We start from the raw sequence: 20,844 nt of genomic DNA on the forward strand, positions 1-20,844 counted from the left end.
AGACGCGCAGGCTCAGTAGTTGTGGCTCACGGGCCCAGTTGCTCTGCGGCATGTGGGATCCTCCCAGACCAGGGCTCGAACCCGCGTCCCCTGCATTAGCAGGCAGATTCTCAACCACTGCACCACCAGGGAAGCCCAGTAAACTTTCTTTTAATGGAGGTTGGATATTTGCTGGATATTGAGAGAATGTGGAGATATGAGATGGGAGGTCAGAGAGAGCATCCCTGGTAGCAAGGAGGAGGTGAATGACGCCCCAGAGGAGAGTGAGTTACAGACAACAGCACGGCAGCAGCCAGATAAGTCTGCCCTTCATCACACAGGAACGAAGCAGAGCTGGTATGAGGGCGGAACACGGCCAAACCCGCTAGAAATTGGGGTGGTGTTGATGTCCTTTGGGTCAACCACAGATTTCAGGGTAAATTTCTGTAAAATGCTGGTCAGGAATAAAAACAGCTCCATGCGGACCAGGCCTTCTCCCATACAATTTCGTTTTCCCAAAAATAACACACATAGGGTATCTGTTCCTTGAACACTGTGTTTTGAACTGTCACAAAATGTAAGAATGACTGAACAGATGGTGGGCTGGAAGGATGGTTAGATAGGCAGATGGACAGAAGGACAGACACACTCGCTATTCACCTAATATCTTCATGGGAACCTTTCATTCAACAAATATTTATTGAGTGTCAGCTCTACATCAAGCACTTCATCATGCATTCCCATATTATAACTGCTCTTTTCCATTTCCAATTTCCATTAATCTTTGTAGAAACACCCCCACTCTGCTCGTCCAGATGAGCTGAAAGAAGAAGGACTGAGAGGAGGGAATTCATATATACGTGTTTCCCTTTCTACCTCTGGCACAAAATTCAGCCAAAGGTTTTTTTCCTTCATGTGCTTTCAAAATCACATATCTAAATGTGTCACTCTCCCACTTTAAAATATTAAATGTCACTCCCATCTGTTTCATGAGATGAGGTCCAAATGGGTTGAGCTGGCCCTTTATATTCTGTTCCCAGCATGATGCTCCGTATCATTCCGTCCATTCTTCATACCATCTACTCTCAACACTAGCCATATCCACTCTTCATCAATCTCCAACACACCATGAAGTTCCTAGCTTTGTCTTGTGCTGTTCCATTTGGTTAAGATGCATTTCTCTTATCCTTCCTTCAGGACCTATGTCCCATGTCATTTCCTCTTTATGATTTCTGTGATCTTCACAGGCAGTAGAATCTTGCCCTCTCTGGGTTTCTTCAACATCACATTCATGCTTCAACTGAAGCATCAATCACCTTGAATCATAATTCTCTGTTTATTTTTCTGCTGTGCTAAAATATGTGCTTTTGAAGGGAAGACTCGGGCCTCGACACCTTGGTATATACAGAGCAAGACCCAAAGCAGGCATCAAAAGCCATCTAATACAGGAAGGTGAGTCCGTGGCCAGAGACTCAGCACACACTGTAGCTGTGGGGACCCAATATCCAAGACTTAGATCATGAGTGGAGGAAGATCACGGTGCTCTGGAAGCACTGCAGAGTATCCTGCCACATTCCCAAGAACTCCCTTGACACTGCAGTTGGCAGGTTCTGACCTTCTCAATCTAGAGGAAATGTCCTGCTCCTGTGAAAGTGCCCTGCCCTCTCTTCTTCCCTTGCTCCTGTGAGGCAGCTCAAATTCGCTTTCTTCTGTTTGAATGTTCCTTATTCCATTTTATGCCTCACTGTGGCGAATGAGTGAGCAGAAAACAGGCAGCTTCCCCTTCTGGTCTCATGAGCAGCCTGTGCTTTCCTCTCTCACAGCACTATTCAATGTTCTCTTTACTAATCTGTTTCCCTAACTAGGATGTGAGCCACTTTGGTGCCCATTCTGTGCTTGTGGATACTTTTAACCCCAGAGCTCAGCCTGCGGAGTCAGGGGTATCACATAGCAAATACTCAAACTTGTGAACTTATGTACGTTTCTCATGGCAGCCAAAGAAAGTCTAAATGAGTTTCACCTGCTAAGAAGAGCTCTTAGGTAGCTCAGTGATACAGCTAGAGGCATAATTCAATCAACCTATTTTCTAGCTTTCTCACTTTGGAAGAACTGGGTCACCTCCCTGAAGTTCCAATACTGCGGATGTATGGTGAGGGGAGGAAGCGCATGGGCATTGGGAGTGGTGCTCGTGATCATGGACAAAGAGCCTTTCTACCAGCCCCAGGGTGGGCATCATTAAGTTCCAACCAATTCCAGAAAGGTGTCTTGTTCCCTAAGTACCTAAGGAAATTCATTTTTATTACCTGCTGAGAAAGCCATGAAGTAGTCACTCTTCTTAAAGTTGCCACTCTCATCCAGGAAGTGGACTGGGTCAAACACCTCTGGGTTGGGGAATTCTTTGTCATCATGTAGCACAGAACTCAGCAATGTTACTATAGTCGTGCCCTGGAATGAAAGATGAAGATAAATGAATTATAAAGAGGTCGTGGAGCAGTAGAAATGTTACAAGTCATTTAGTCCCATCTTTTGATCTAGAGATGAGGAGTCCCAGGTCCAAAGAAGGGCAGCGGCAATTCCAGACAGACAGACCAAGTAATAAACAGGGATGAGTTTAAGACCAGTGGCAGTGATGTTACTAAAGTGGCCTCCAATAGCATTTGAAGTACTGAGTACTTGGTTACTTGGGTGCTAGATTTCAGAATCCCCTTTACCTATCACAATGTTTGGACACTGCTGTCTGGATCCCACCCTTGGCTCTATTTCATCATTTCAGCTTTCTTACATCTCATTTGTGGATTATAGTTTAAAATGGAAGCCTCTGAGGGCTCTTGAAAAGTCAGATGTATTTGGAATCTGTTTATAGGGCTTTTTAAAATAGAGGTCTGATCTGATTAAAAATGGCATCTGGCAAATCCATACAGACAGAGACAGATTAGTGGCCGTCAGGGGTTGGAAGGAGTGAGGAATGGGCAATGACTGCTTAATGGGTGGTGGATTTCCTTTTGCAGTGATGAAAATGTTCTGGAACTAGATAGTAGCTATGGTTGCACAACATTGTGAATGTACTAAATTTCACTGAATTGTACACTTTAAAATAGCTAAAATGGTCATTTTTATGTTATACTTATTTTACCACAGTAAGAAAGAAAATTTTCCCAAGAGGAAAAGTGACTTCTTAGATAATATCAACAAGTGCACTAACAACTACTGAGCATTTATCTTTGGGATGAAATTTGTTTCTCTTAATTTTAAAATGTGGGGGGAACACTTAGTTATGGATGAATTCTAGATTAAAAAAACAAAGAGAGATGATAAAATTAGAAAAATTCTCATTTTTCAACAATTCAGGTAAAGATCATCAATTAATGCTAAACCTGTTGGATGAATGATTTGGGAAACAGTATATTCACAAGGTCTTAAAGTACCATGCCATAGATTTTTAATTAATTACCTATGAAAACAGAACCTCAGCAATGGAGAGATATGGCAGATTTCTCCTTAATAAGTGATCACCTTAGCATCACCCATAATGGGATAAGCTGACATTACATGTCTTCAGCCGAAATGTGATGCAGTGGGACATACACAACATCACCTAAGTAATTTTCTTACCAAATACACACAACCGGAATCTAATCTCAAGAAAACAATCACATAAAGCCAGACTGAGGAACGTTTAACATGACAATTGTCCTGGACTCTTCGAAACTGTCAATGTATTAAAATGAAATAAACATAGGAAAAGGAACTGTTCTTGATAACCGGGGAGTAAAGGGGCAGATAATCAAATTAAATACTTGTTCCTTGATTGGACACTAGATGCCCCCTCAAAAAAAGCTACACAAGATATTTTAGGATAATTGAGAAAATGTAATTATAGTATATATATATATATATATATATATATATATATATTAGAAAAAAATATTGCATAGATGATAATTCCTTTAGTGTGAATGCTTTTATTGTTATGTAGATAAAGTCCTTGTTCACTTGTTCTTAGAAGATACACACTGAAGTATTTAGGTGTTAAGTGTGATAGACAGATGATAGACAGGTAGTTAAAATATAGATATATACACAATTTCATATATATTTCATATATATATCCATTGTACATTTAAATACTATTTAAATTTTAAAATCTTTTAAATTCAAAATTAGGGGTAATTGCACCCCTTAAGTTTATTGTATTTAAGGTCTATAATTTTGTTTTTAAAATTATTGCCTTGTATATTTTAAAACAAATAATACAGGAAAATGTTACTTTAAGATTTTAAAAGCAGGTATATTTTCAGCAAATGGTGCTGGGACAAGTAGATAACCATAAAGAAAAGAAATGAAATATGATCATTACTTCACTCCATAAGTAAAAATGAACTTTAAATGGATCATAGAGTTAAATATAAACGCTGAAAGTATAAAACTTGAAAAAGAAAAGCCTAAATATTTGATAGCATGTGCTGGAAAATAAATATGACACAAAAGCCCAACTCATAAGAGAAATAATTGATAAACTGGACTTCATAAAAATTTTAAACTATGCTTTTTTTTTAAACTTCTGCTTCTTGAAAGACATTCTTAGAAACCAAATAAAGAAAAAAAAAGACACAAACCGGGAGTAAACATTTCCAACACTGAGACATGACAAAGGGATTGCATACAAAATATATAAAGAACTGCAATAATTAAATAATAAAGCAAACAACCCAATAAAAAATAGGACTTTGAGCAAACACTATCAGTGAACACATACGAATGGCCAATCAACACATGAAAAGAAGCCAAATATCATTATTCACCGAGAAAATAGAAGCAAAACTAAATGAGATATCACTACACAACCACTTCAGTGTCTAAAATTTAGAGGGTGCGGCGGCAAGTGTTGGGGCGCGGAAGTCGGTGGGCACCCAGACGGCGCACCCAGGTTCCATTCAGGGCCAGCGGCCACGTGCTTGCCCGCGACCCGGCCTCTTAGCCACAATGCAAACCGTAACCAACGGGGAGGAGCCTTTGCCTCTCGAGCTTTCTTTGCCTAGTCTCCGGCCTCATGACGCCTCAGGCGAAGGGCCGTCTTTCCGCACCCAGTTCCCGCGGCCGCGCAGGACGCGCAACTGTGCCACCGGCTCCGGAGCTGCGAGCGCTGCCAGCCTGTCGCGCCAGGATGGGGGATGAGCAAGTCGGGCGCTATACCTGGTCCAGGCAGCGCCGCCCCACCTGCCCTGCGCCCCCGAAGGGGAGGCTTGTGTCACAGGCTGGACCACGTCGCACAGCGCCTCGCTGCCGCCAACCCCTAGGCACTCCCTGTGCTGCACAAAAGCGCGTTCGGGGAGGCCACCGCTTCAGCAGTGAGGCCTGCCTCCACCCGCCGTCTGGCCCTGTCTGCGCGGGCTCCGGAGCTGGATTCCAGCCGGGCTGAGCCTCAGCCCGCGCGGGGGCTACGGGCACCACCAGCGAGCGGAAAGGGGTGCGGCTCCACGGGGCGGCGCCAAGGTCCCGACCTTTAACCCCTGATCCCCGCCCCACCTTCCACGTGGGGCGAGCCAGACGTCTGACGCGCGCCTGCAAGCCCTTCCACGGAAAAGGGAGAAAACCTCCAGCGTTAGTACACCAGACAATCAGTTCCACCAAAGTTAACAACTATGCTTTAAATGTTTTATTTTCTTCGCTTCAAAAATGTTTACAGATTTGAAATCTCTCCCCTTTCGCCCCTACCCATACTCAGGACAAGAGAAACGGAAAGAGGCGTTGAGATGATTGTTCAAAGCCCCCAAGGGCCGGCTTGGCCGGCCATGTATGTGTGTACATAAATACAGGTGTGTATGTGGGGAGAGGTGTGTACTTGGTTTGGTGTTTTTCTGAATTTTTTTTTTCCCTACCAGTCAATATCGTTCTGGCCAAAACTCCCTTTCCCACCACCACCCAAGAACAGCTCCTCCAAAATGGTTTTCAAAACGTATTGGATTGTTTTGGGTAGAACGCAGGTGATCTGGCTGGAGGAATGCCGATAAATACCAGAAACAATCAAAACAAAAAATAGGGCAGAGGCCATAAATAATAATAAATTAAAAATAAAATAAAATTTAAGAACACTATCAACGGCAAGTGTTGGAGGGTACCTACCTCCAGCAATTGGAACGTTCATATATTGCTAGTAGGAAGGAAAAATGTCACAGCCGTATTAGAAAACAGTTTGGTGGGTTTTTTAAATAAAGTTAAACATTTAAGCAACACTCCCACTCCTCGGTATTTACCCAAAAGAAATGAAAATTTATGTCCACACAAAAACCTGTATGCAAATGTTTAAAGCACCTTTATTCAAATAGCCCAAAACTGGAAGCAACCCAAATATCCATCAATTAGTTAATGAATAAACAATTTGTGGCACTCCACATGATGGATTACTCATCGATAAAGAAGGAATAATCCAATGATACATGCAATAACAAGGATGAATCTCAAACATATTCTGCCACATAAAGAGATAAAGGCATATGTTGATTACAAGTTATTTCATTTGTGTCACATTATATTGCACTCCTGAAAAGGCAAAACTGTAGGACCAAAAGCAGATCAGTGGTTACCAAGGGCAAGAACTGGGGGAAATGGATTGTTTGCAAAAGGAGAATAAGGAAACTCTTTGAGATGATGAAAATGTTTTATATCTTAGTTGTGGTGGTAGTTACATAACTTCACATACTGGTCAAAACTCTTTAGACTCTACACTTAGAAAGGTGATTTTTCTTCTACATAACTTATACCACAAGTAAAAAATAGAGGAATACATTAAGTCACAAAAAGCACACATGGTAAAAAGTAAGTCTCCTTCCCATCTAACTACACAAACTTATTTAGACTTTCCAAAAACAACCATTCCCACCAACTAGTTATATACCTTCCAGAGATATTATGCATATCTGGCAGATAATCCTATATACATTTATGCCACTTATCACTTTCTTCTTTTTTTACCCAATGACAAGCATCCAGTGGATCTTGATTTTTTTCTTTAATTAAAATAAGTTAGGGACTTCCCTGGTGGCGCAGTGGTTAAGAATCTGCCTGCTAATGCAGGGGACATGGGTTCGAGCCCTGGTCCGGGAAGATCCCACATGTCGTGTAGCAACTAAGCCCGTATGCCACAACTACTGAGCCTGCGCTCTAGAGCCCGCGAGCCACAACTACTGAGCCCGTGTGTTGCAACAACTGAAGCCCGTGTGCCTAGAGCCTGTGCTCCACAACAAGAGAAGCCACTGCAATGAGAAGCCCGCGCACCGTCACCAGAGAAAGCCCGCGTGCAGCAACAAAGACCAAACGTAGCCAAAAATAAATTAATTGATTAATTTAAAAATAATAATAATTTAGATATTGTCCCATGTCAACACATATACAACTGCCTTATCATGCTACATAATATAAATGTGCCATTGCACTACTAATGAACATTTAGATAGCTCAAAATATTTTTTCATTACAAGCAATGATGCAAGGATGAATTTTTTGGACATTCCTTCATTAGCACTTGTAGTAGATTCTAAGAATTATAATTCTTACATTATAAGATACCATATTTTATTTTTTAATAGATATTGCCAAAATGTCCCCCCCAAAAAAGATGTATTATTTATAATCCTGCCAGTGGCACTTGAAAGTACTTGTTTACACATATCCTCTCTAATAAAAGGTTTTCTCAGCCTTTGACTTCATCACACTGATATATGAAAATAGTGTCTCATAGTTTTAGCTTGTATTTTGCATGTTACCTGGTTTAATTCTTGCAACATTCTGAGGTAAACAAGGTTAGTTTTATCAACAGTTCACAAATGTCTTCAGCAGGACATGAATATTCACATAAAGTAGCATAAATAAGGACTATAGATTCACTTCAGTTCAAGTAAGGTTTTGACCACCAAATGAAATTGCATCAAACTTATATTTGTTTTCAATTTTCCAGGTTTTTAGTATTGCAGAATTAAGGAGGAGGGATTTCTAAACCCACGTTACAGGAAAAAAAAAAAACTTAGATCAGCTCTAACACAGTAGCTTTCAGTGATCCATGGCTACGTATATTTAAAGTAGAGCTAATCAAAAGTAAATAAAATTTAAAATTCAGTTCCTCAGTTGCACTGATCACATTTCAGGCACCCACTGGGCACATGTGGCTAGTGGCTACCATATGGGACAACGCAGATATGCACAATTCCCTCTTCCCCAGAAGATAGCAATAGTAATTTCAACCTTAATAAACTCACGATCCTTTTCCCCTCAAAGTAGACTTTTCAGTCATCTTATTTTTATGTACAATAACATATGCAGGCTTCAAATGGCAGTAACTTGTAGGATACCAACTAGAAAGTCTGAATAAACATAGAAACCAAGTGTTAGAAAGCACTGGAAAGCTGCAGACAAAAATTAGTCTCCAGATTCCAGAGACAGAAGAAACTTGGAAAGGTAAACTGGCATCTACAGTCAATATTTGACTGTGTTAATATCCAATTCTGAAACAGGAGGTGTTATATAATTCTGTCCGCCTAGTGAAGGAAAGATGAACACTTTCTGGAAGAAGATAAACATCACCTGAGACTGCATTTTTTTTCTTATGCAATATCTGAGCTTAAGCAAAACTTATCAGGTACAGGGAAGACAGAACTAAGCAGACACCAAAAGAAAAGAAAAGGGGGCAATTATATATATATGATAAAAATATACCCATAATATGGAAAGTTACCCACCTTATTTTATGAGGCCAGCGTTACCTTGATATCAGAAGTCTGATTAAAAATTCTTTGAGGGGCTTCCCTGGTGGCGCAGTGGTTGAGAATCTGCCTGCCACTGCAGGGGACACGGGTTCGGGCCCTGGTCCGGGAGGATCCCACATGCCGCGGAGCGGCTGGGCCCGTGAGCCACAACTACTGAGCCTGCGCGTCTGGAGCCTGTGCTCCGCAACAAGAGAGGCCGCGATAGTGAGAGGCCCGCGCACCGCGATGAAGAGTGGCCCCCGCTTGCCGCAACTAGAGAAAGCCCTCACACAGAAACGAAGAACCAACACAGCCATAAATAATTAAATAAATAAATAAATAAAAATTTAAAAAAAAAATTCTTTGAGAAAGAGTAATTGCAGACCAGTCTCTTGTGAATATAAATACAAATGTTCTCAATAAAATGTAGCAAACCAAATTGAGCTTTTTATATATGAGAGACAGACACAGACCCCGACAGAGAGACAGAGAGAATAAAATATATGCCATATAAACAAATGCAGAGAATGCATTTGGTCAAATTTTGTACACACGTTTACGAAAAAATTATACAGATTGCGAAGAGCAGGGGACAGGAAAATGGGGAGTTTCTAATCAATGGGTATAAAGTGGTTGCCGGGGGTTTGGGGGAGAGAGGGATGAAGATACAGAACACAGAGGATTTCTAGAGCAGTGAAACTACTCTATATGATACCACAATGTTGGATACATGTCATTATGCACTTGCCCAAACTCGTAGAATGTACAACATCAAGAGTGAACCCTAGTGAAAATGATGAACTTTGGATGCTAATGATGTGCCAATACAGGCTCATCAACGGTCAAAAATGCACCACTCTGGTAGAGGATACTGACAATGGGTGAGGCTATCTATGCATGCGTCGAGGCAGGGAGTATATAGGAAATCTCTGTATCTTCAGCTTAATATTGCTGTGAACCCAAAACTGCTCTTTTTTTTTTTTTTTTTTAAAGCATTTGATTCTTTAATCATTCTTTTATTTATTTCTTTATTTTTGGCTGTGTTGGGTCTTCGGTTCGTGCGAGGGCTTTCTCTAGTTACGGCAAGTGGGGGCCACTCTTCATCGCGGTGCGGGGACCGCTCTTCATCGCGGTGCGCGGGCCTTTCACTATCGCGGCCCCTCCCGTTGCGGGGCACAGGCTCCAGACGCGCAGGCTCAGCAGCTGTGGCTCACGGGCCCAGCTGCTCCGTGGCATGTGGGATCTTCCCAGACCAGGGCTCGAACCCGCGTCCCCTGCATTAGCAGGCAGATTCTCAACCACTGCGCCACCAGGGAAGCCCCCCCAAAACTGCTCTTAAAAAATAAAGTTCATCCCAAAATATCATACAGAAATAAGATTAGGAATATTTCCCTGATCTGCTTTTTAAAATATTTACAAAAATATACATAAAATATCATTCTCAATGATGAGATATTAAGCCCTCACCTCTTCCTGGATATCATAAATTAAACAATGGCCACTATCACCACTTCTGTTCAACACTATCCTGGAAATCCTGCCAGTGTGATAATGCAATAAAGAAAATTAAAGTCATGAGAATTGGAAGATAAAGAATAAAACAAATATTAAACCAGGTGGCAAAATTGTATATACAAAAATTACAAGTCAATCCACAAACAAATTATTAGCAATGATAAATGAATTTGGAAAGGTTGCTAGATATAAGGTCATCAAAATAAAATCAAATATATTTCCATATAGCAAAAAAGTGGAAAAGGCATTTTTAAAATTATACAATGTAGGGACTTCCTTGGTGGTCCAGGGGTTGAGACTCCGCACTTCCAATGCAAGGGGCGCGGGTTTGATCCCTGGTCCGGGAACTAAGATCCCACATGCACCGTGGCATGACCAAAAAATAAAAAACAAAAACAAAATAAAATTATACAATGTATAATAACATCAGAAATATTATTTATCTGAGAAAAACATAACAGATGTGCAAGCCACTGTACTGAAAACAAAACAGCACTGAAAAATTAAAGAAAGCCCAAATAAATTGTATCTGTGAATTGAAAGATTCAACATGTCAAGATGTTAATTCTTTCCAAACTGATTTAATATCAACCTGATAAAAATCATAGCTGAGTGTTTTGGGTAATTGACAAATGGATACTAAAATTTATCTGGAAATGTAAAGTGCTAAGAGTAGCCGAAACAATATTAAAGAAGCAGAACAAATTTGGGAGACTTAGCCAGATAATCAAGATCTGTCATAAAGATTTATAGCCACAAATTGGAAACAACACAAAACCCATCAGGCTACCCCACGCATGACTTTTGCAATTCTCTCATCTTAAGGATTGCAACCACACTGTGAATATGGGAACTTCAAGAGCACTGAGGTCACAGCAGGAGAAACAAATCTTACCCTGGGGCTGAAACAGTTTCTGAATTTAACGTCACGGGTCACTGCATGGGGCAGGTTGGTGGGGATAAGGTCAGTGTATCTCTGGATCTCATGCACCACAGCATCCATGTAGGGCATGTGGCTCCTGTCCTGCATGCAGGGACTCTGGTGTCTGCCAATCACACAGTCAATCTCTTTCTGGACTTTAGCTGATAAGACACAAGTGAGACTGATGGAAAAACAGGAAAATACATACCACATTTGCATACCAATTCAGAGTTACATAAAGCTCTGTGAAGGTGTTCCAACATCATTATAAACATCAATTATATGCCCAGAAGGACACCTAGACATACAGAGTGAGTTGCCATAATATACGTAAAAATGACTTTCATACAAGCTAGGCTTTGAGATAAATCTGTGCACACCTATATATTAGCATACAGGATCATTAATACAAATAGAAATTATGAAATGCTTCAAATATAAATATTACATTATTAACTCAAGAAATTACTGCCCTCGCAGAAAGAAAAAACAGGAATCAAGTATTAATTTCATTTTAAGAATCAAATTCTGTAACTGATGTATATGTATGTATGGTTTGTGTGACTGTACATGTGTTGTGTGTGTATTTATTTGCAACTTTCAATGCTATCTTCTTTAATCCTCATACTCCCCAAAGGTGGCCACTTTGAAACATTCTAGCAATTTCTTCTGAAATTTAAATTTCATATTTCTAAATAATTACTAGGGCTTCCCTGGTGGTGCAGTGCTTAAAGAATCCGCCTGCCAATGCAGGGGACACGGGTTCGAGCCCTGGTCCGGGAAGATCCCACATGCCGCGGAACAACTAAGCCTGCGCACCACAACTACTGAGCCTGCGCTCTAGAGCCTGTGCACCGCAACTACTGAGCCCACGTGCCTAGAGCCCATGCTCTGCAACAAGAGAAGCCACCGCAATGAGAAGCCCTCGCACCACAACAAAGAGTAGCCCCCACTCGCCACAACTAGAGAAAGCCTGCATACAGCAATGAAAACTCAATGCAGCCAAAAATAAACAAATAAATAAAATAAATAAATTTATTTTAAAAATTACTACTTTTATTTCCTGATTTATCCATTTTTAGACAATGGCTAACATACTCAACGGTGAGGGCTAACATACTCAACGGTGAGGGGAGTGATATCAGCATTACAGCAGTGTGAGAAACTCCCTTTGTCCCTACCTTCAATCTACAACCAGTTAAACGTCCATAACTCAACAAAGGGAACTCTGCCCAACTTTCTGGTAAGTGAATGAGGGCTTACATCTCAACCACCACCCCATATACAAAATAAGTACCCACAAACAGATACATACACACACACACACACACACACACACACACAAAACTTCCCCTCACTCAATTTTCCCCAATATATTTATATCACAATTTTTTATTATATCACTATTCATTGTTTATATCATTATGACTATGTAAATACTGTACAAGTAAGACAACTATGATTATGTTGACTCTTTTGTACATTCTTGGTCTTTTAACACGTATTTCAATTCCTAATTTTTAGATGTCAATTTAGAATTATGGCAAATGCTCAGGCAGATGTTTCAAACTCTTAGTAATTAATTTTCTAATTACTGGGAAGCCTCAATTTATCATTTCTCTTTTGTTCTTGGTGTCTCCTCTCCCATCTGCTTTATCCACCGAGTCCATTTTGAAATAGATGTTGTCTAAACCTTGTGCCCAGCACCCTCTCTGAAAAAACCTCCATTTTCCTACATGAGATCTCCTGACTCTTCAGGAATAATTCTCATTTGTAATTAATTTATCATCATTTCAATGGGGTTCTGACCCAGAAAAACATAATTTGCTTAAAGATAATGTTTTTAATTTTTTTAAAAATTGTTCATAAAAGTTAAAACTATTGACCTGAAAAGAAATTCTTATGGCAAACACCATTTTTCTGGACTCAGACTTCTGGAATAATAAAATTCCTTTTGAAGTGTGACATAAGTACAAAAAAAGAAAATTGAAGGCCAATATTCCTGATGAACATAGATGCAAAAATTCTCAACAAAATGCTAGCAAACTGAATACAAGAGCACATTAGAAGGATCACACACCATGATTAAGCCGGATTTATCCTTGAGATATATGGGTGGTTCAAAATATGCAAAACAATAAATATGATGCACCACATTAACAGAATAAAGGATAAAAATCATACTGTCATCTCAATAGATGCAGAAAAAACAGTGGACAAAATTTAACGTCCTTTCATGATAAAAACTACTCCCAACAAATTATGTATAGAAGGAATGTATCTCAACAAAATAAAGGAATGTATCTCAACGTATATGACAAGCCCAGGGCTAACATACTCAACGGTGAGGGGAGTGACATCAGCATTACAGCAGTGTGAGACACTCCCTTTGTCCCCACCTTCAATCTACAACCAGTTAAACGTCCATAACTGAACAAAGGGAACTCTGCCCAACACACGAGGATGCCAGAGAATTCCACACATCTCTACACTTAAAGGTGGGCAGATTGGAACACACAGAGGAGGCAGAATGGAGGCAACAGGTGAGGCAATGCCTGAGATCCTGGCACCCAGCCATGGCATCTAAGCCCACAGCCCCAGAGAATCCAGGAGTAGCAGGGGGGGGCATTGCACACAATTCTGACCTCCCAGTCACAACAGCACCCACAGCCACAGAGAACTGAGAAGTGGCAGCAGGACCTGTGACTCTGTCCCTTCAGCTGTGGAAGCACCTGCAACTCTGGACCCCCACCCTCCCGCCCACAGCAGCAGCACCCATGAACCTGAAAACCCCTAATGCAGCAGAGGTGACCATAGCTCCAACTGCCCTCCAACTCCCACCCTCCCCCCTCGGCAGTGAAGCCCACAGCCCAGACGACCCTGGACAAGGTGCCTGCAGTTCTGTTGCCCCAGGTGGCAATGCCAGCAATAGCAGTGACACCAGCAACAGCAAAGCACCAGTGACAATGAGGCATAAGTAGTGACAATGAGCGCACCGAACAACACCTCTGGCAAAGGCAGTGGGGTGGAAAGTGCCAATTCTCAAATATAGCCAGAGGCAGCTGAGGTAAGAGAAACCAAAAACTTGTGCTATAGTGTCATCTACTGAAAACAAACAAAAAGGCCTCCAATTACAAACCTGTTGAATTGTTAGAAACAAGTTTAAAAGAAAGACAAAACACCTTTACCTAATGAAGAAAGGTGTTTGCTACTTCAAATGCACCAGTAGAAGAACAACTCATCAAGCACCATCGTAACAATGGCATAAAAATTCTCCAGAAGCCAAACTGAAAATCACAGAATATTGAGATCTAATTGATAGACAACTCAAGAGAGCTGTCGTGAAGAAACTCAAACTCAACATGATAGAGCAAAACTCAGACAGGCAGTTCAATGAGCTAAGGAATGAAATTAATGAATAGAAAGAATACCTTACCAAAGAGACTGAAACATTAAAAAAAAAAAATCTGGAGCTAAAGCATGCAATAAATGAGATGAAGAACACATTATAAAGCAGGCGTCCCCAACCCCTGGGCCACCTATTAGGAATCGGGAAGCACAACAGGAAGTGAGTGGTGGGCCAGTGAGCAAAGCTTCATCTGCCAATCCCCATCGCTCCCCATCACTCACATTACTGCCTGAACCATCACCCACCGCCCCCATTCGTGGAAAAACTGTCTTCCACGAAACCTGTCCCTAATGCCAAAAAGGTTGGGGACCACTGTTACAAAGCACTGGAAATAGGGCACCCCATGGAAGAGAGAATTAGGGAGCCCGAAGATAGAAATTTAGACATGATTCTGGTTGAAGAGGAGATAGAAATAAGGTGTTAAAAAAAATTGAAGAAATTCTAAAAGAACTATTGGAATCCATTAGGAAGGACAACATAAGGATGATGGGTATCCCACAAGGAGAAGAGAGGGAGAAGGGAACAGAGAGTTCATTTAAAGAAATAATAACTGAGAACTTCCTAAACCTGGGAAAGGAACTGGATATACAAGTGCATGAAGCTAAGAGAACACCTAATTACCTCAATGCAAAAAGACCTTCTCCAAGACACATTATATTAAAACTGCCAAAAGTCAATGACAAAGAAATCCCCATATGCTGTTGGTGGAAATGTAAACTGGTTCAGCCACTATGGAAAAGTATGGAGATTTCTAATGAAATTAAGAATAGAACTACTACAGGATCCAGCTATTTCATTTCTGGGTATCTATACAAAAAGTATGAAAACACTAATTTAAAAAGATATATGCACCCCTATGTTCACTGCAGCATTAAAATAGCCAAGATATGGAAACAACCTATGTAGCCATAAACAGATGAATGGTTAAAGATGATGTGGTATATATACAATGCAATACTACTCAGTGAAAGAAAGAGAGAGAGAAAGAAAGAAAGAAAGAAAGGAAGGAAGGAAGGAAGGAAGGAAGGAAGGAAGGAGGGAAGGAGGGAGGGAGGGAGGGAGAAAGGAAGGAAAGAAAGAAAGAAATCTTGCCATTTGCAACATGGGTAGACCTTGAGGGTATTACGCTAAGTGAAATGAGCCAGTCAGAGAAAGACAAATACTGTATGGTTCCATTCACATGTGGAATATACAAACAAACAAACAAACCAAAAACAAAAACATAGATACACAGAACAGAGTAGTGGTTACCAGAAGGGAAGCCGAGTCGAGGGAGGGCAAGATGGGTAAAGGGGGTCAACTGTATGGTGAACGGATGGAAACTAAACTTTTGGTGGTGAGCACACTGTGGTGTATACAAAATGTGATGTTGTACACATGGAACATATATAATGTTATAAACCAATGTTACCTCAATAAAGCGTTTAATTTTAAAATAAATAAATAAGTAAAGGGAAGAGTGGATGGTTAACCAAAAAAAAGGTAAATGCTATAAGCTATTCTTTTTGTTTTTAAGAGGTAAAATATATCAGCTGTATAATTGTATTTATTTAAAACCATTTATAATTTTTAATGAATATTGGAGACCAAATGAAATATACAGCATGATGTTTTTAATCCAGTGTGAGTGGGAAACAAACAGTACATGAAATTATGACCCCACCATTTTGTTCCTGCTCTGAGCCAGAACCTTTTAACTCTCAGTTTATTAAGGAATATTTTAACCCAATTATACCAACATTGATGGATTTTTATCAAAAGGTGTTTTCTGATATTATTCCAATTAAGCAAATATAATTCTTTGATTAATATTACTATAAACTATTCTTCTAAGATCAGGAACCAGACAAGGATGCCTACTCTCCCCACTTTTATTTAACATAGTACTAGAAGTCCTAGCCAAAGCAATTAGACAAGAAAAATAAAGGCATCCATTCCATAAAGGAAGAAGTTAAATTGTCTTTATTTACAATGATAGGATCTTATATATAGAAAATCCTAAAGACTACACCAAAAACTGTTAGAACTAATAAACAAATTCAGTAAAATAGCAAGATACAACTCAGTGTATAGAAATCAGTTATGTTTCTATATGCTAACAATGAACTATCTGAGAGAGAAATGATAAAAATAATCCACTTATAAAGCCATCAAAAAGAATAGAACACTTAGTAATAAATTTGACCAAAGAGGTGAAAGGTCTGTACATCAGAAACTATAAAACACTGATTAAAAAGAATTGAAGAGAACACAAATAAAAAGATATCCTGCAGTCATGGATTAGAAGAATGAATATTCTCTAAATGTCCACATTACCTAAAGCAATCTACTGATTCAATGTAATCCTTATCAAAATTCTGATGACATTTTCACCGAAATAGAAAAAGAAATCTTAAAATTCATATGGAACCACAAAAAAACCTTAAACAAACCAAACAATCTTGAGAAAGAAAAACAAAGCTGGAGGCACCACACTTTCTGATTTTAAACTATATTACAAAGATACAGTAATAAAAACAGTAGAATACTGGCATAAAAACAGACACATAGATCAATGGAACATAATGAATACAGCAGAAATACAGATGGTCCCCAACTTATGACAGTACCATTTACGGTTTTTTCCACTTTACAATGGTAGAAAAGCCATATGCATTGAGTAGAAACTGTACTTGGAATTTTGAATTTTGGTCCTTTCTTAGACTATCAATATGCAGTATGATACTCTCTCATAATGCTGGGTGGCAGCAGCAAGCCAGAGCTCCCAGTCAGCCATGCAATCATGAGGATAAACAACCAATACATTTACAACCACATTCTGTACCCATACAACTATTCTGTTTCTCACTTTCAGTACAGTATTCAATAAATTACATGAGCTATTCAATGTTTATAATAAAATAAACTTTGTGGCAGATGATGTTGCCCAACTATAGACTAATGTATGTGTTCTGAGCATGTTTAAGGTAGGCTAAACTAAACTATGCTATTTAGTAGGTTAGATGTATTAAGCACATTTTTGACATATAACATTTTCAACTTAAAATGGGTTCACTGGGATGTAACCCCATTGTAAGTTGAGAAAGATCTGTAAATCCATCTATCTACAGTCAAATCTTTTTGACAAGGGTGCCAAGAATACACAGTGGGAAAATGATAGTCTCTTCAATAAATGGTGCTGGGGGGCTTCCCTGGTGGCGCAGTGGTTGGGAGTCTGCCTGCCGATGCAGGGGACACGGGTTCGAGCCCTGGTCCTGGAAGATCCCACATGCCGCGGAGCAGCTGGGCCCGTGAGCCACAATTACTGAGCCTGCGCGTCTGGAGCCTGTGCTCCGCGACAGGAGAGGCCGCGATAGTGAGAGGCCCGCACGCTGCGATGAAGAGTGGCCCCCACTTGCCACAACTGGAGAAAGCCCTTGCACAGGAACTAAGACCCAACACAGCCATAAATAAATAAATAAATAAATAAAATTAAAAAAAAAAAATAAATGGTGCTGGGAAAACTGGATATTCACATACAAAAGAATATAATTTGATCCTTATCTTACACCATTCATAAAAATTAATTCAAAATGGATTAAAGACTTAAATGTAAGACCTCAAATCATAAAACTCCTCGTAAAAAACATAGGGGAAAAGTTCCTTGACATGGTCTTGGCAATAATTTTTGATGACACCAAACACGCAGGCAATAAAAGCAAAAATAAACAAGTAAGACTACATCAGTATAAAAAAGCTTCTACACAGGAAAAGGAACAATCAACAAAATGAAAAGGCAACCTACAGAATAGGAGAAAATATTTGTGAACCATATATCTGACAAGGTGGTAATATCCAAATTATATAAGGAACTCAAACAACTCAATAGCTAATAATAATAACAGTAATAATAACCCAATTAAAATGGGCAAAAGACCTGAATAAACATTTTTCCAAAGAAGATGTACAAATGGCCAACAGGTATACGAAAAGGTACTCAACATCAGGGAAATGAGATATCACCATACACCTGTTAGTATGGCTATTACCAAAAAGACAAGAGATAACAAGTATTAGTGAGGATGTGGAAAAAAGGAAACCCTTATACACTGTTGATGGAAATGTAAACTGGTACAGCCATCATGGAAAACAGCATAAAAGTTCCTTAAAAAATCAAAAACAGAACTACCATATGATCCAGCAATTTCACTTCTGGGTATATATCCAAAGGAAATGAAATCAGTATCTCAAAGAGATATCTGCATTCCCATGTTCACTGCAACATTATTCACAATAGCCAAGATATGGAAACAACCTAAGTGTCTATCAATGGATAAATAGATAAAGAAAAGATGATGTATACAACAGAATATTATTCAGCCAATAAAGGTGAAAATCCTGCCATTTGCAACAACGTGAATGAACCTGGAGGATATTATGCTAAGAAAAAGTAAGCCAGACACAAAAAGACAAATACTGCATGATCTAACTTACATGTGAAATATAAAAAAGTCAAACTCATAGAAACAAAGAGTGGAGGGGTGGTTGTCAGAGGCTGGGGTGGGGGAAATGGGGAGATGTTGGTCAAAGGGTACAAACTTTCAGTTATAAGATGAACAAGTTCTGGGGATCTAAAGTATCAATACAACATGGTGACCATAGTTAACAATGTTGTATTGTATACTTGAACTTTGCTAAGAGTAGTTAATTAGCTTGATTGTGGAAATCATTTCACAATTTGATTTCACAATATGAAATCATCATGTTGTACACCTTAAATATATAAATTTATATTTGTTAATTATATCTCAATAAAATGGTAAAAATTAAAGTTGTTCAAAATGGGAAAAAATTCCTTTAGGCACTTCTTTTGTCTAAATAGCATACATCTTTTTCTAAATCTAACCTTGTAAAGAACTTCCCAGACTGTGGAAATTTTCTCAGCCTTTCTTACCAAATTTCTAGAATTTATGCTATACTTCAACAAATATAGTTCCCATCTTCCCTACCCTAGCATTAGAATGCTGCATATTCAGAATAAGGAAAGATTTCTGCAAAAACATACCTACCATTCAAAGTGGACTCTTCTTAAGAAAACTAATATTCAATCCTAGGCCAATTTATGCTGGCTGTGCCTGCTGCAAATCCCTTCCCATGAAGTCCAGATACGTTTCCAGAATTTTTTATTGATGAAACCCATAGCTTTACTGCCTTTGCTACTGCTCACACTGTCTTCACTTTTCTCAGTCCTTCTCCCCTGTTGTACAAATTTGTCTCACTTTTAACCTTTTTTAAATATTTTAATTTTAAACTTATAGCTGGTGGCACAGAAATTTCAAAAATAAAGCTTCTCTAAGAGAAATAAGATGGAGGACCCAATATCTTCTCTGAAATTCACTCTGCCCACCATCTTGCTCATACCTGTGACCTCTCGGTATTTTAGCAGGAGGAGGAGCCCATATCTCAGTGTGGTGTTCGTTTTCTCTGTCCCAGCTCCAAACAAATCAGTTACAGCGGCTATCAAGTTTTCAAAAGTAAACTCCATCTGTTGATTGTGCTTTTCCTAGGAATTATTTGATGTAATTATCTGATAGTTTGCCAGCATATATAATTACACTCAATCCAAAATAACACACACTGTCATAAAGCTAAGCAAACTTAGACACTGGAGTGCAGTATTAAAACAACAACAACTGTATGGTATGGCAAAGTGTGTGGATTGGGCTGACACAATCTTCCTTACCTACTCCTTATCCCTTGCTTGCCTGAAAATTTCATTCCAAGCCTCTTTTGCAGCTACATTGGCCAAGCAACATACTTCTTACCAATGGCCTACTGATGCCCATTCTCCCTTTCTTTCTTCATACTCAAAACACAGATATGAAGGTGAAGGTGGTGTAGACGTCATCTTGGAACATGAGTATCTGAGCATGAAGATGAAGCCTATATACTTAAGAATGCTGAAGAAAAATGGAAGGCACTTGAGTCCATGATACTTCAGGGCTAGCTCTGGACTGCCCAACATGAGACTCTCTCTATGTGAGATAAATAAACCCACTGTTTCTTTAAGCCTTTGTTAATTTTTTTTTATTGGTAGGCAAACACAATCTTAATTGATAGAAATGAGCAAATTAGAGCTATATTTTGAAAACCATTATAAGCCAGAATCAAGAGTTTGCAATTCTCTTCTCCCATTGAAGAATTTATGTGGATTCTGTGTTGCCTAAAGACCCATTATGAAGTTGAAAATGTGCAAAATCTAACATGGCAGCACATCCTAGAATAGATTATAGAGAAAGAGA

General features: G+C 39.4%; 1 protein-coding gene across 1 annotated transcript in view; it reads right to left on the reverse strand.

The window, feature by feature from the left end:
* Nucleotides 1-312: 312 nt before the first annotated feature.
* The window catches only part of LOC103018236 (cytochrome P450 2C42-like), a 36,189-nt gene continuing 15,657 nt past the window's right edge, over nt 313-20,844 (reverse strand). The window contains 4 exon segments of the mRNA XM_057530593.1: nt 313-518; nt 2,283-2,424; nt 11,128-11,315; nt 19,964-20,105. Of these exon segments, the coding sequence (XP_057386576.1) occupies nt 313-518; nt 2,283-2,424; nt 11,128-11,315; nt 19,964-20,105 (678 nt within the window).

The sequence above is a fragment of the Balaenoptera acutorostrata genome, chromosome 16, assembly GCF_949987535.1.
Source record: "Balaenoptera acutorostrata chromosome 16, mBalAcu1.1, whole genome shotgun sequence".
NCBI classification, from domain to species: Eukaryota; Metazoa; Chordata; class Mammalia; order Artiodactyla; family Balaenopteridae; genus Balaenoptera; species Balaenoptera acutorostrata.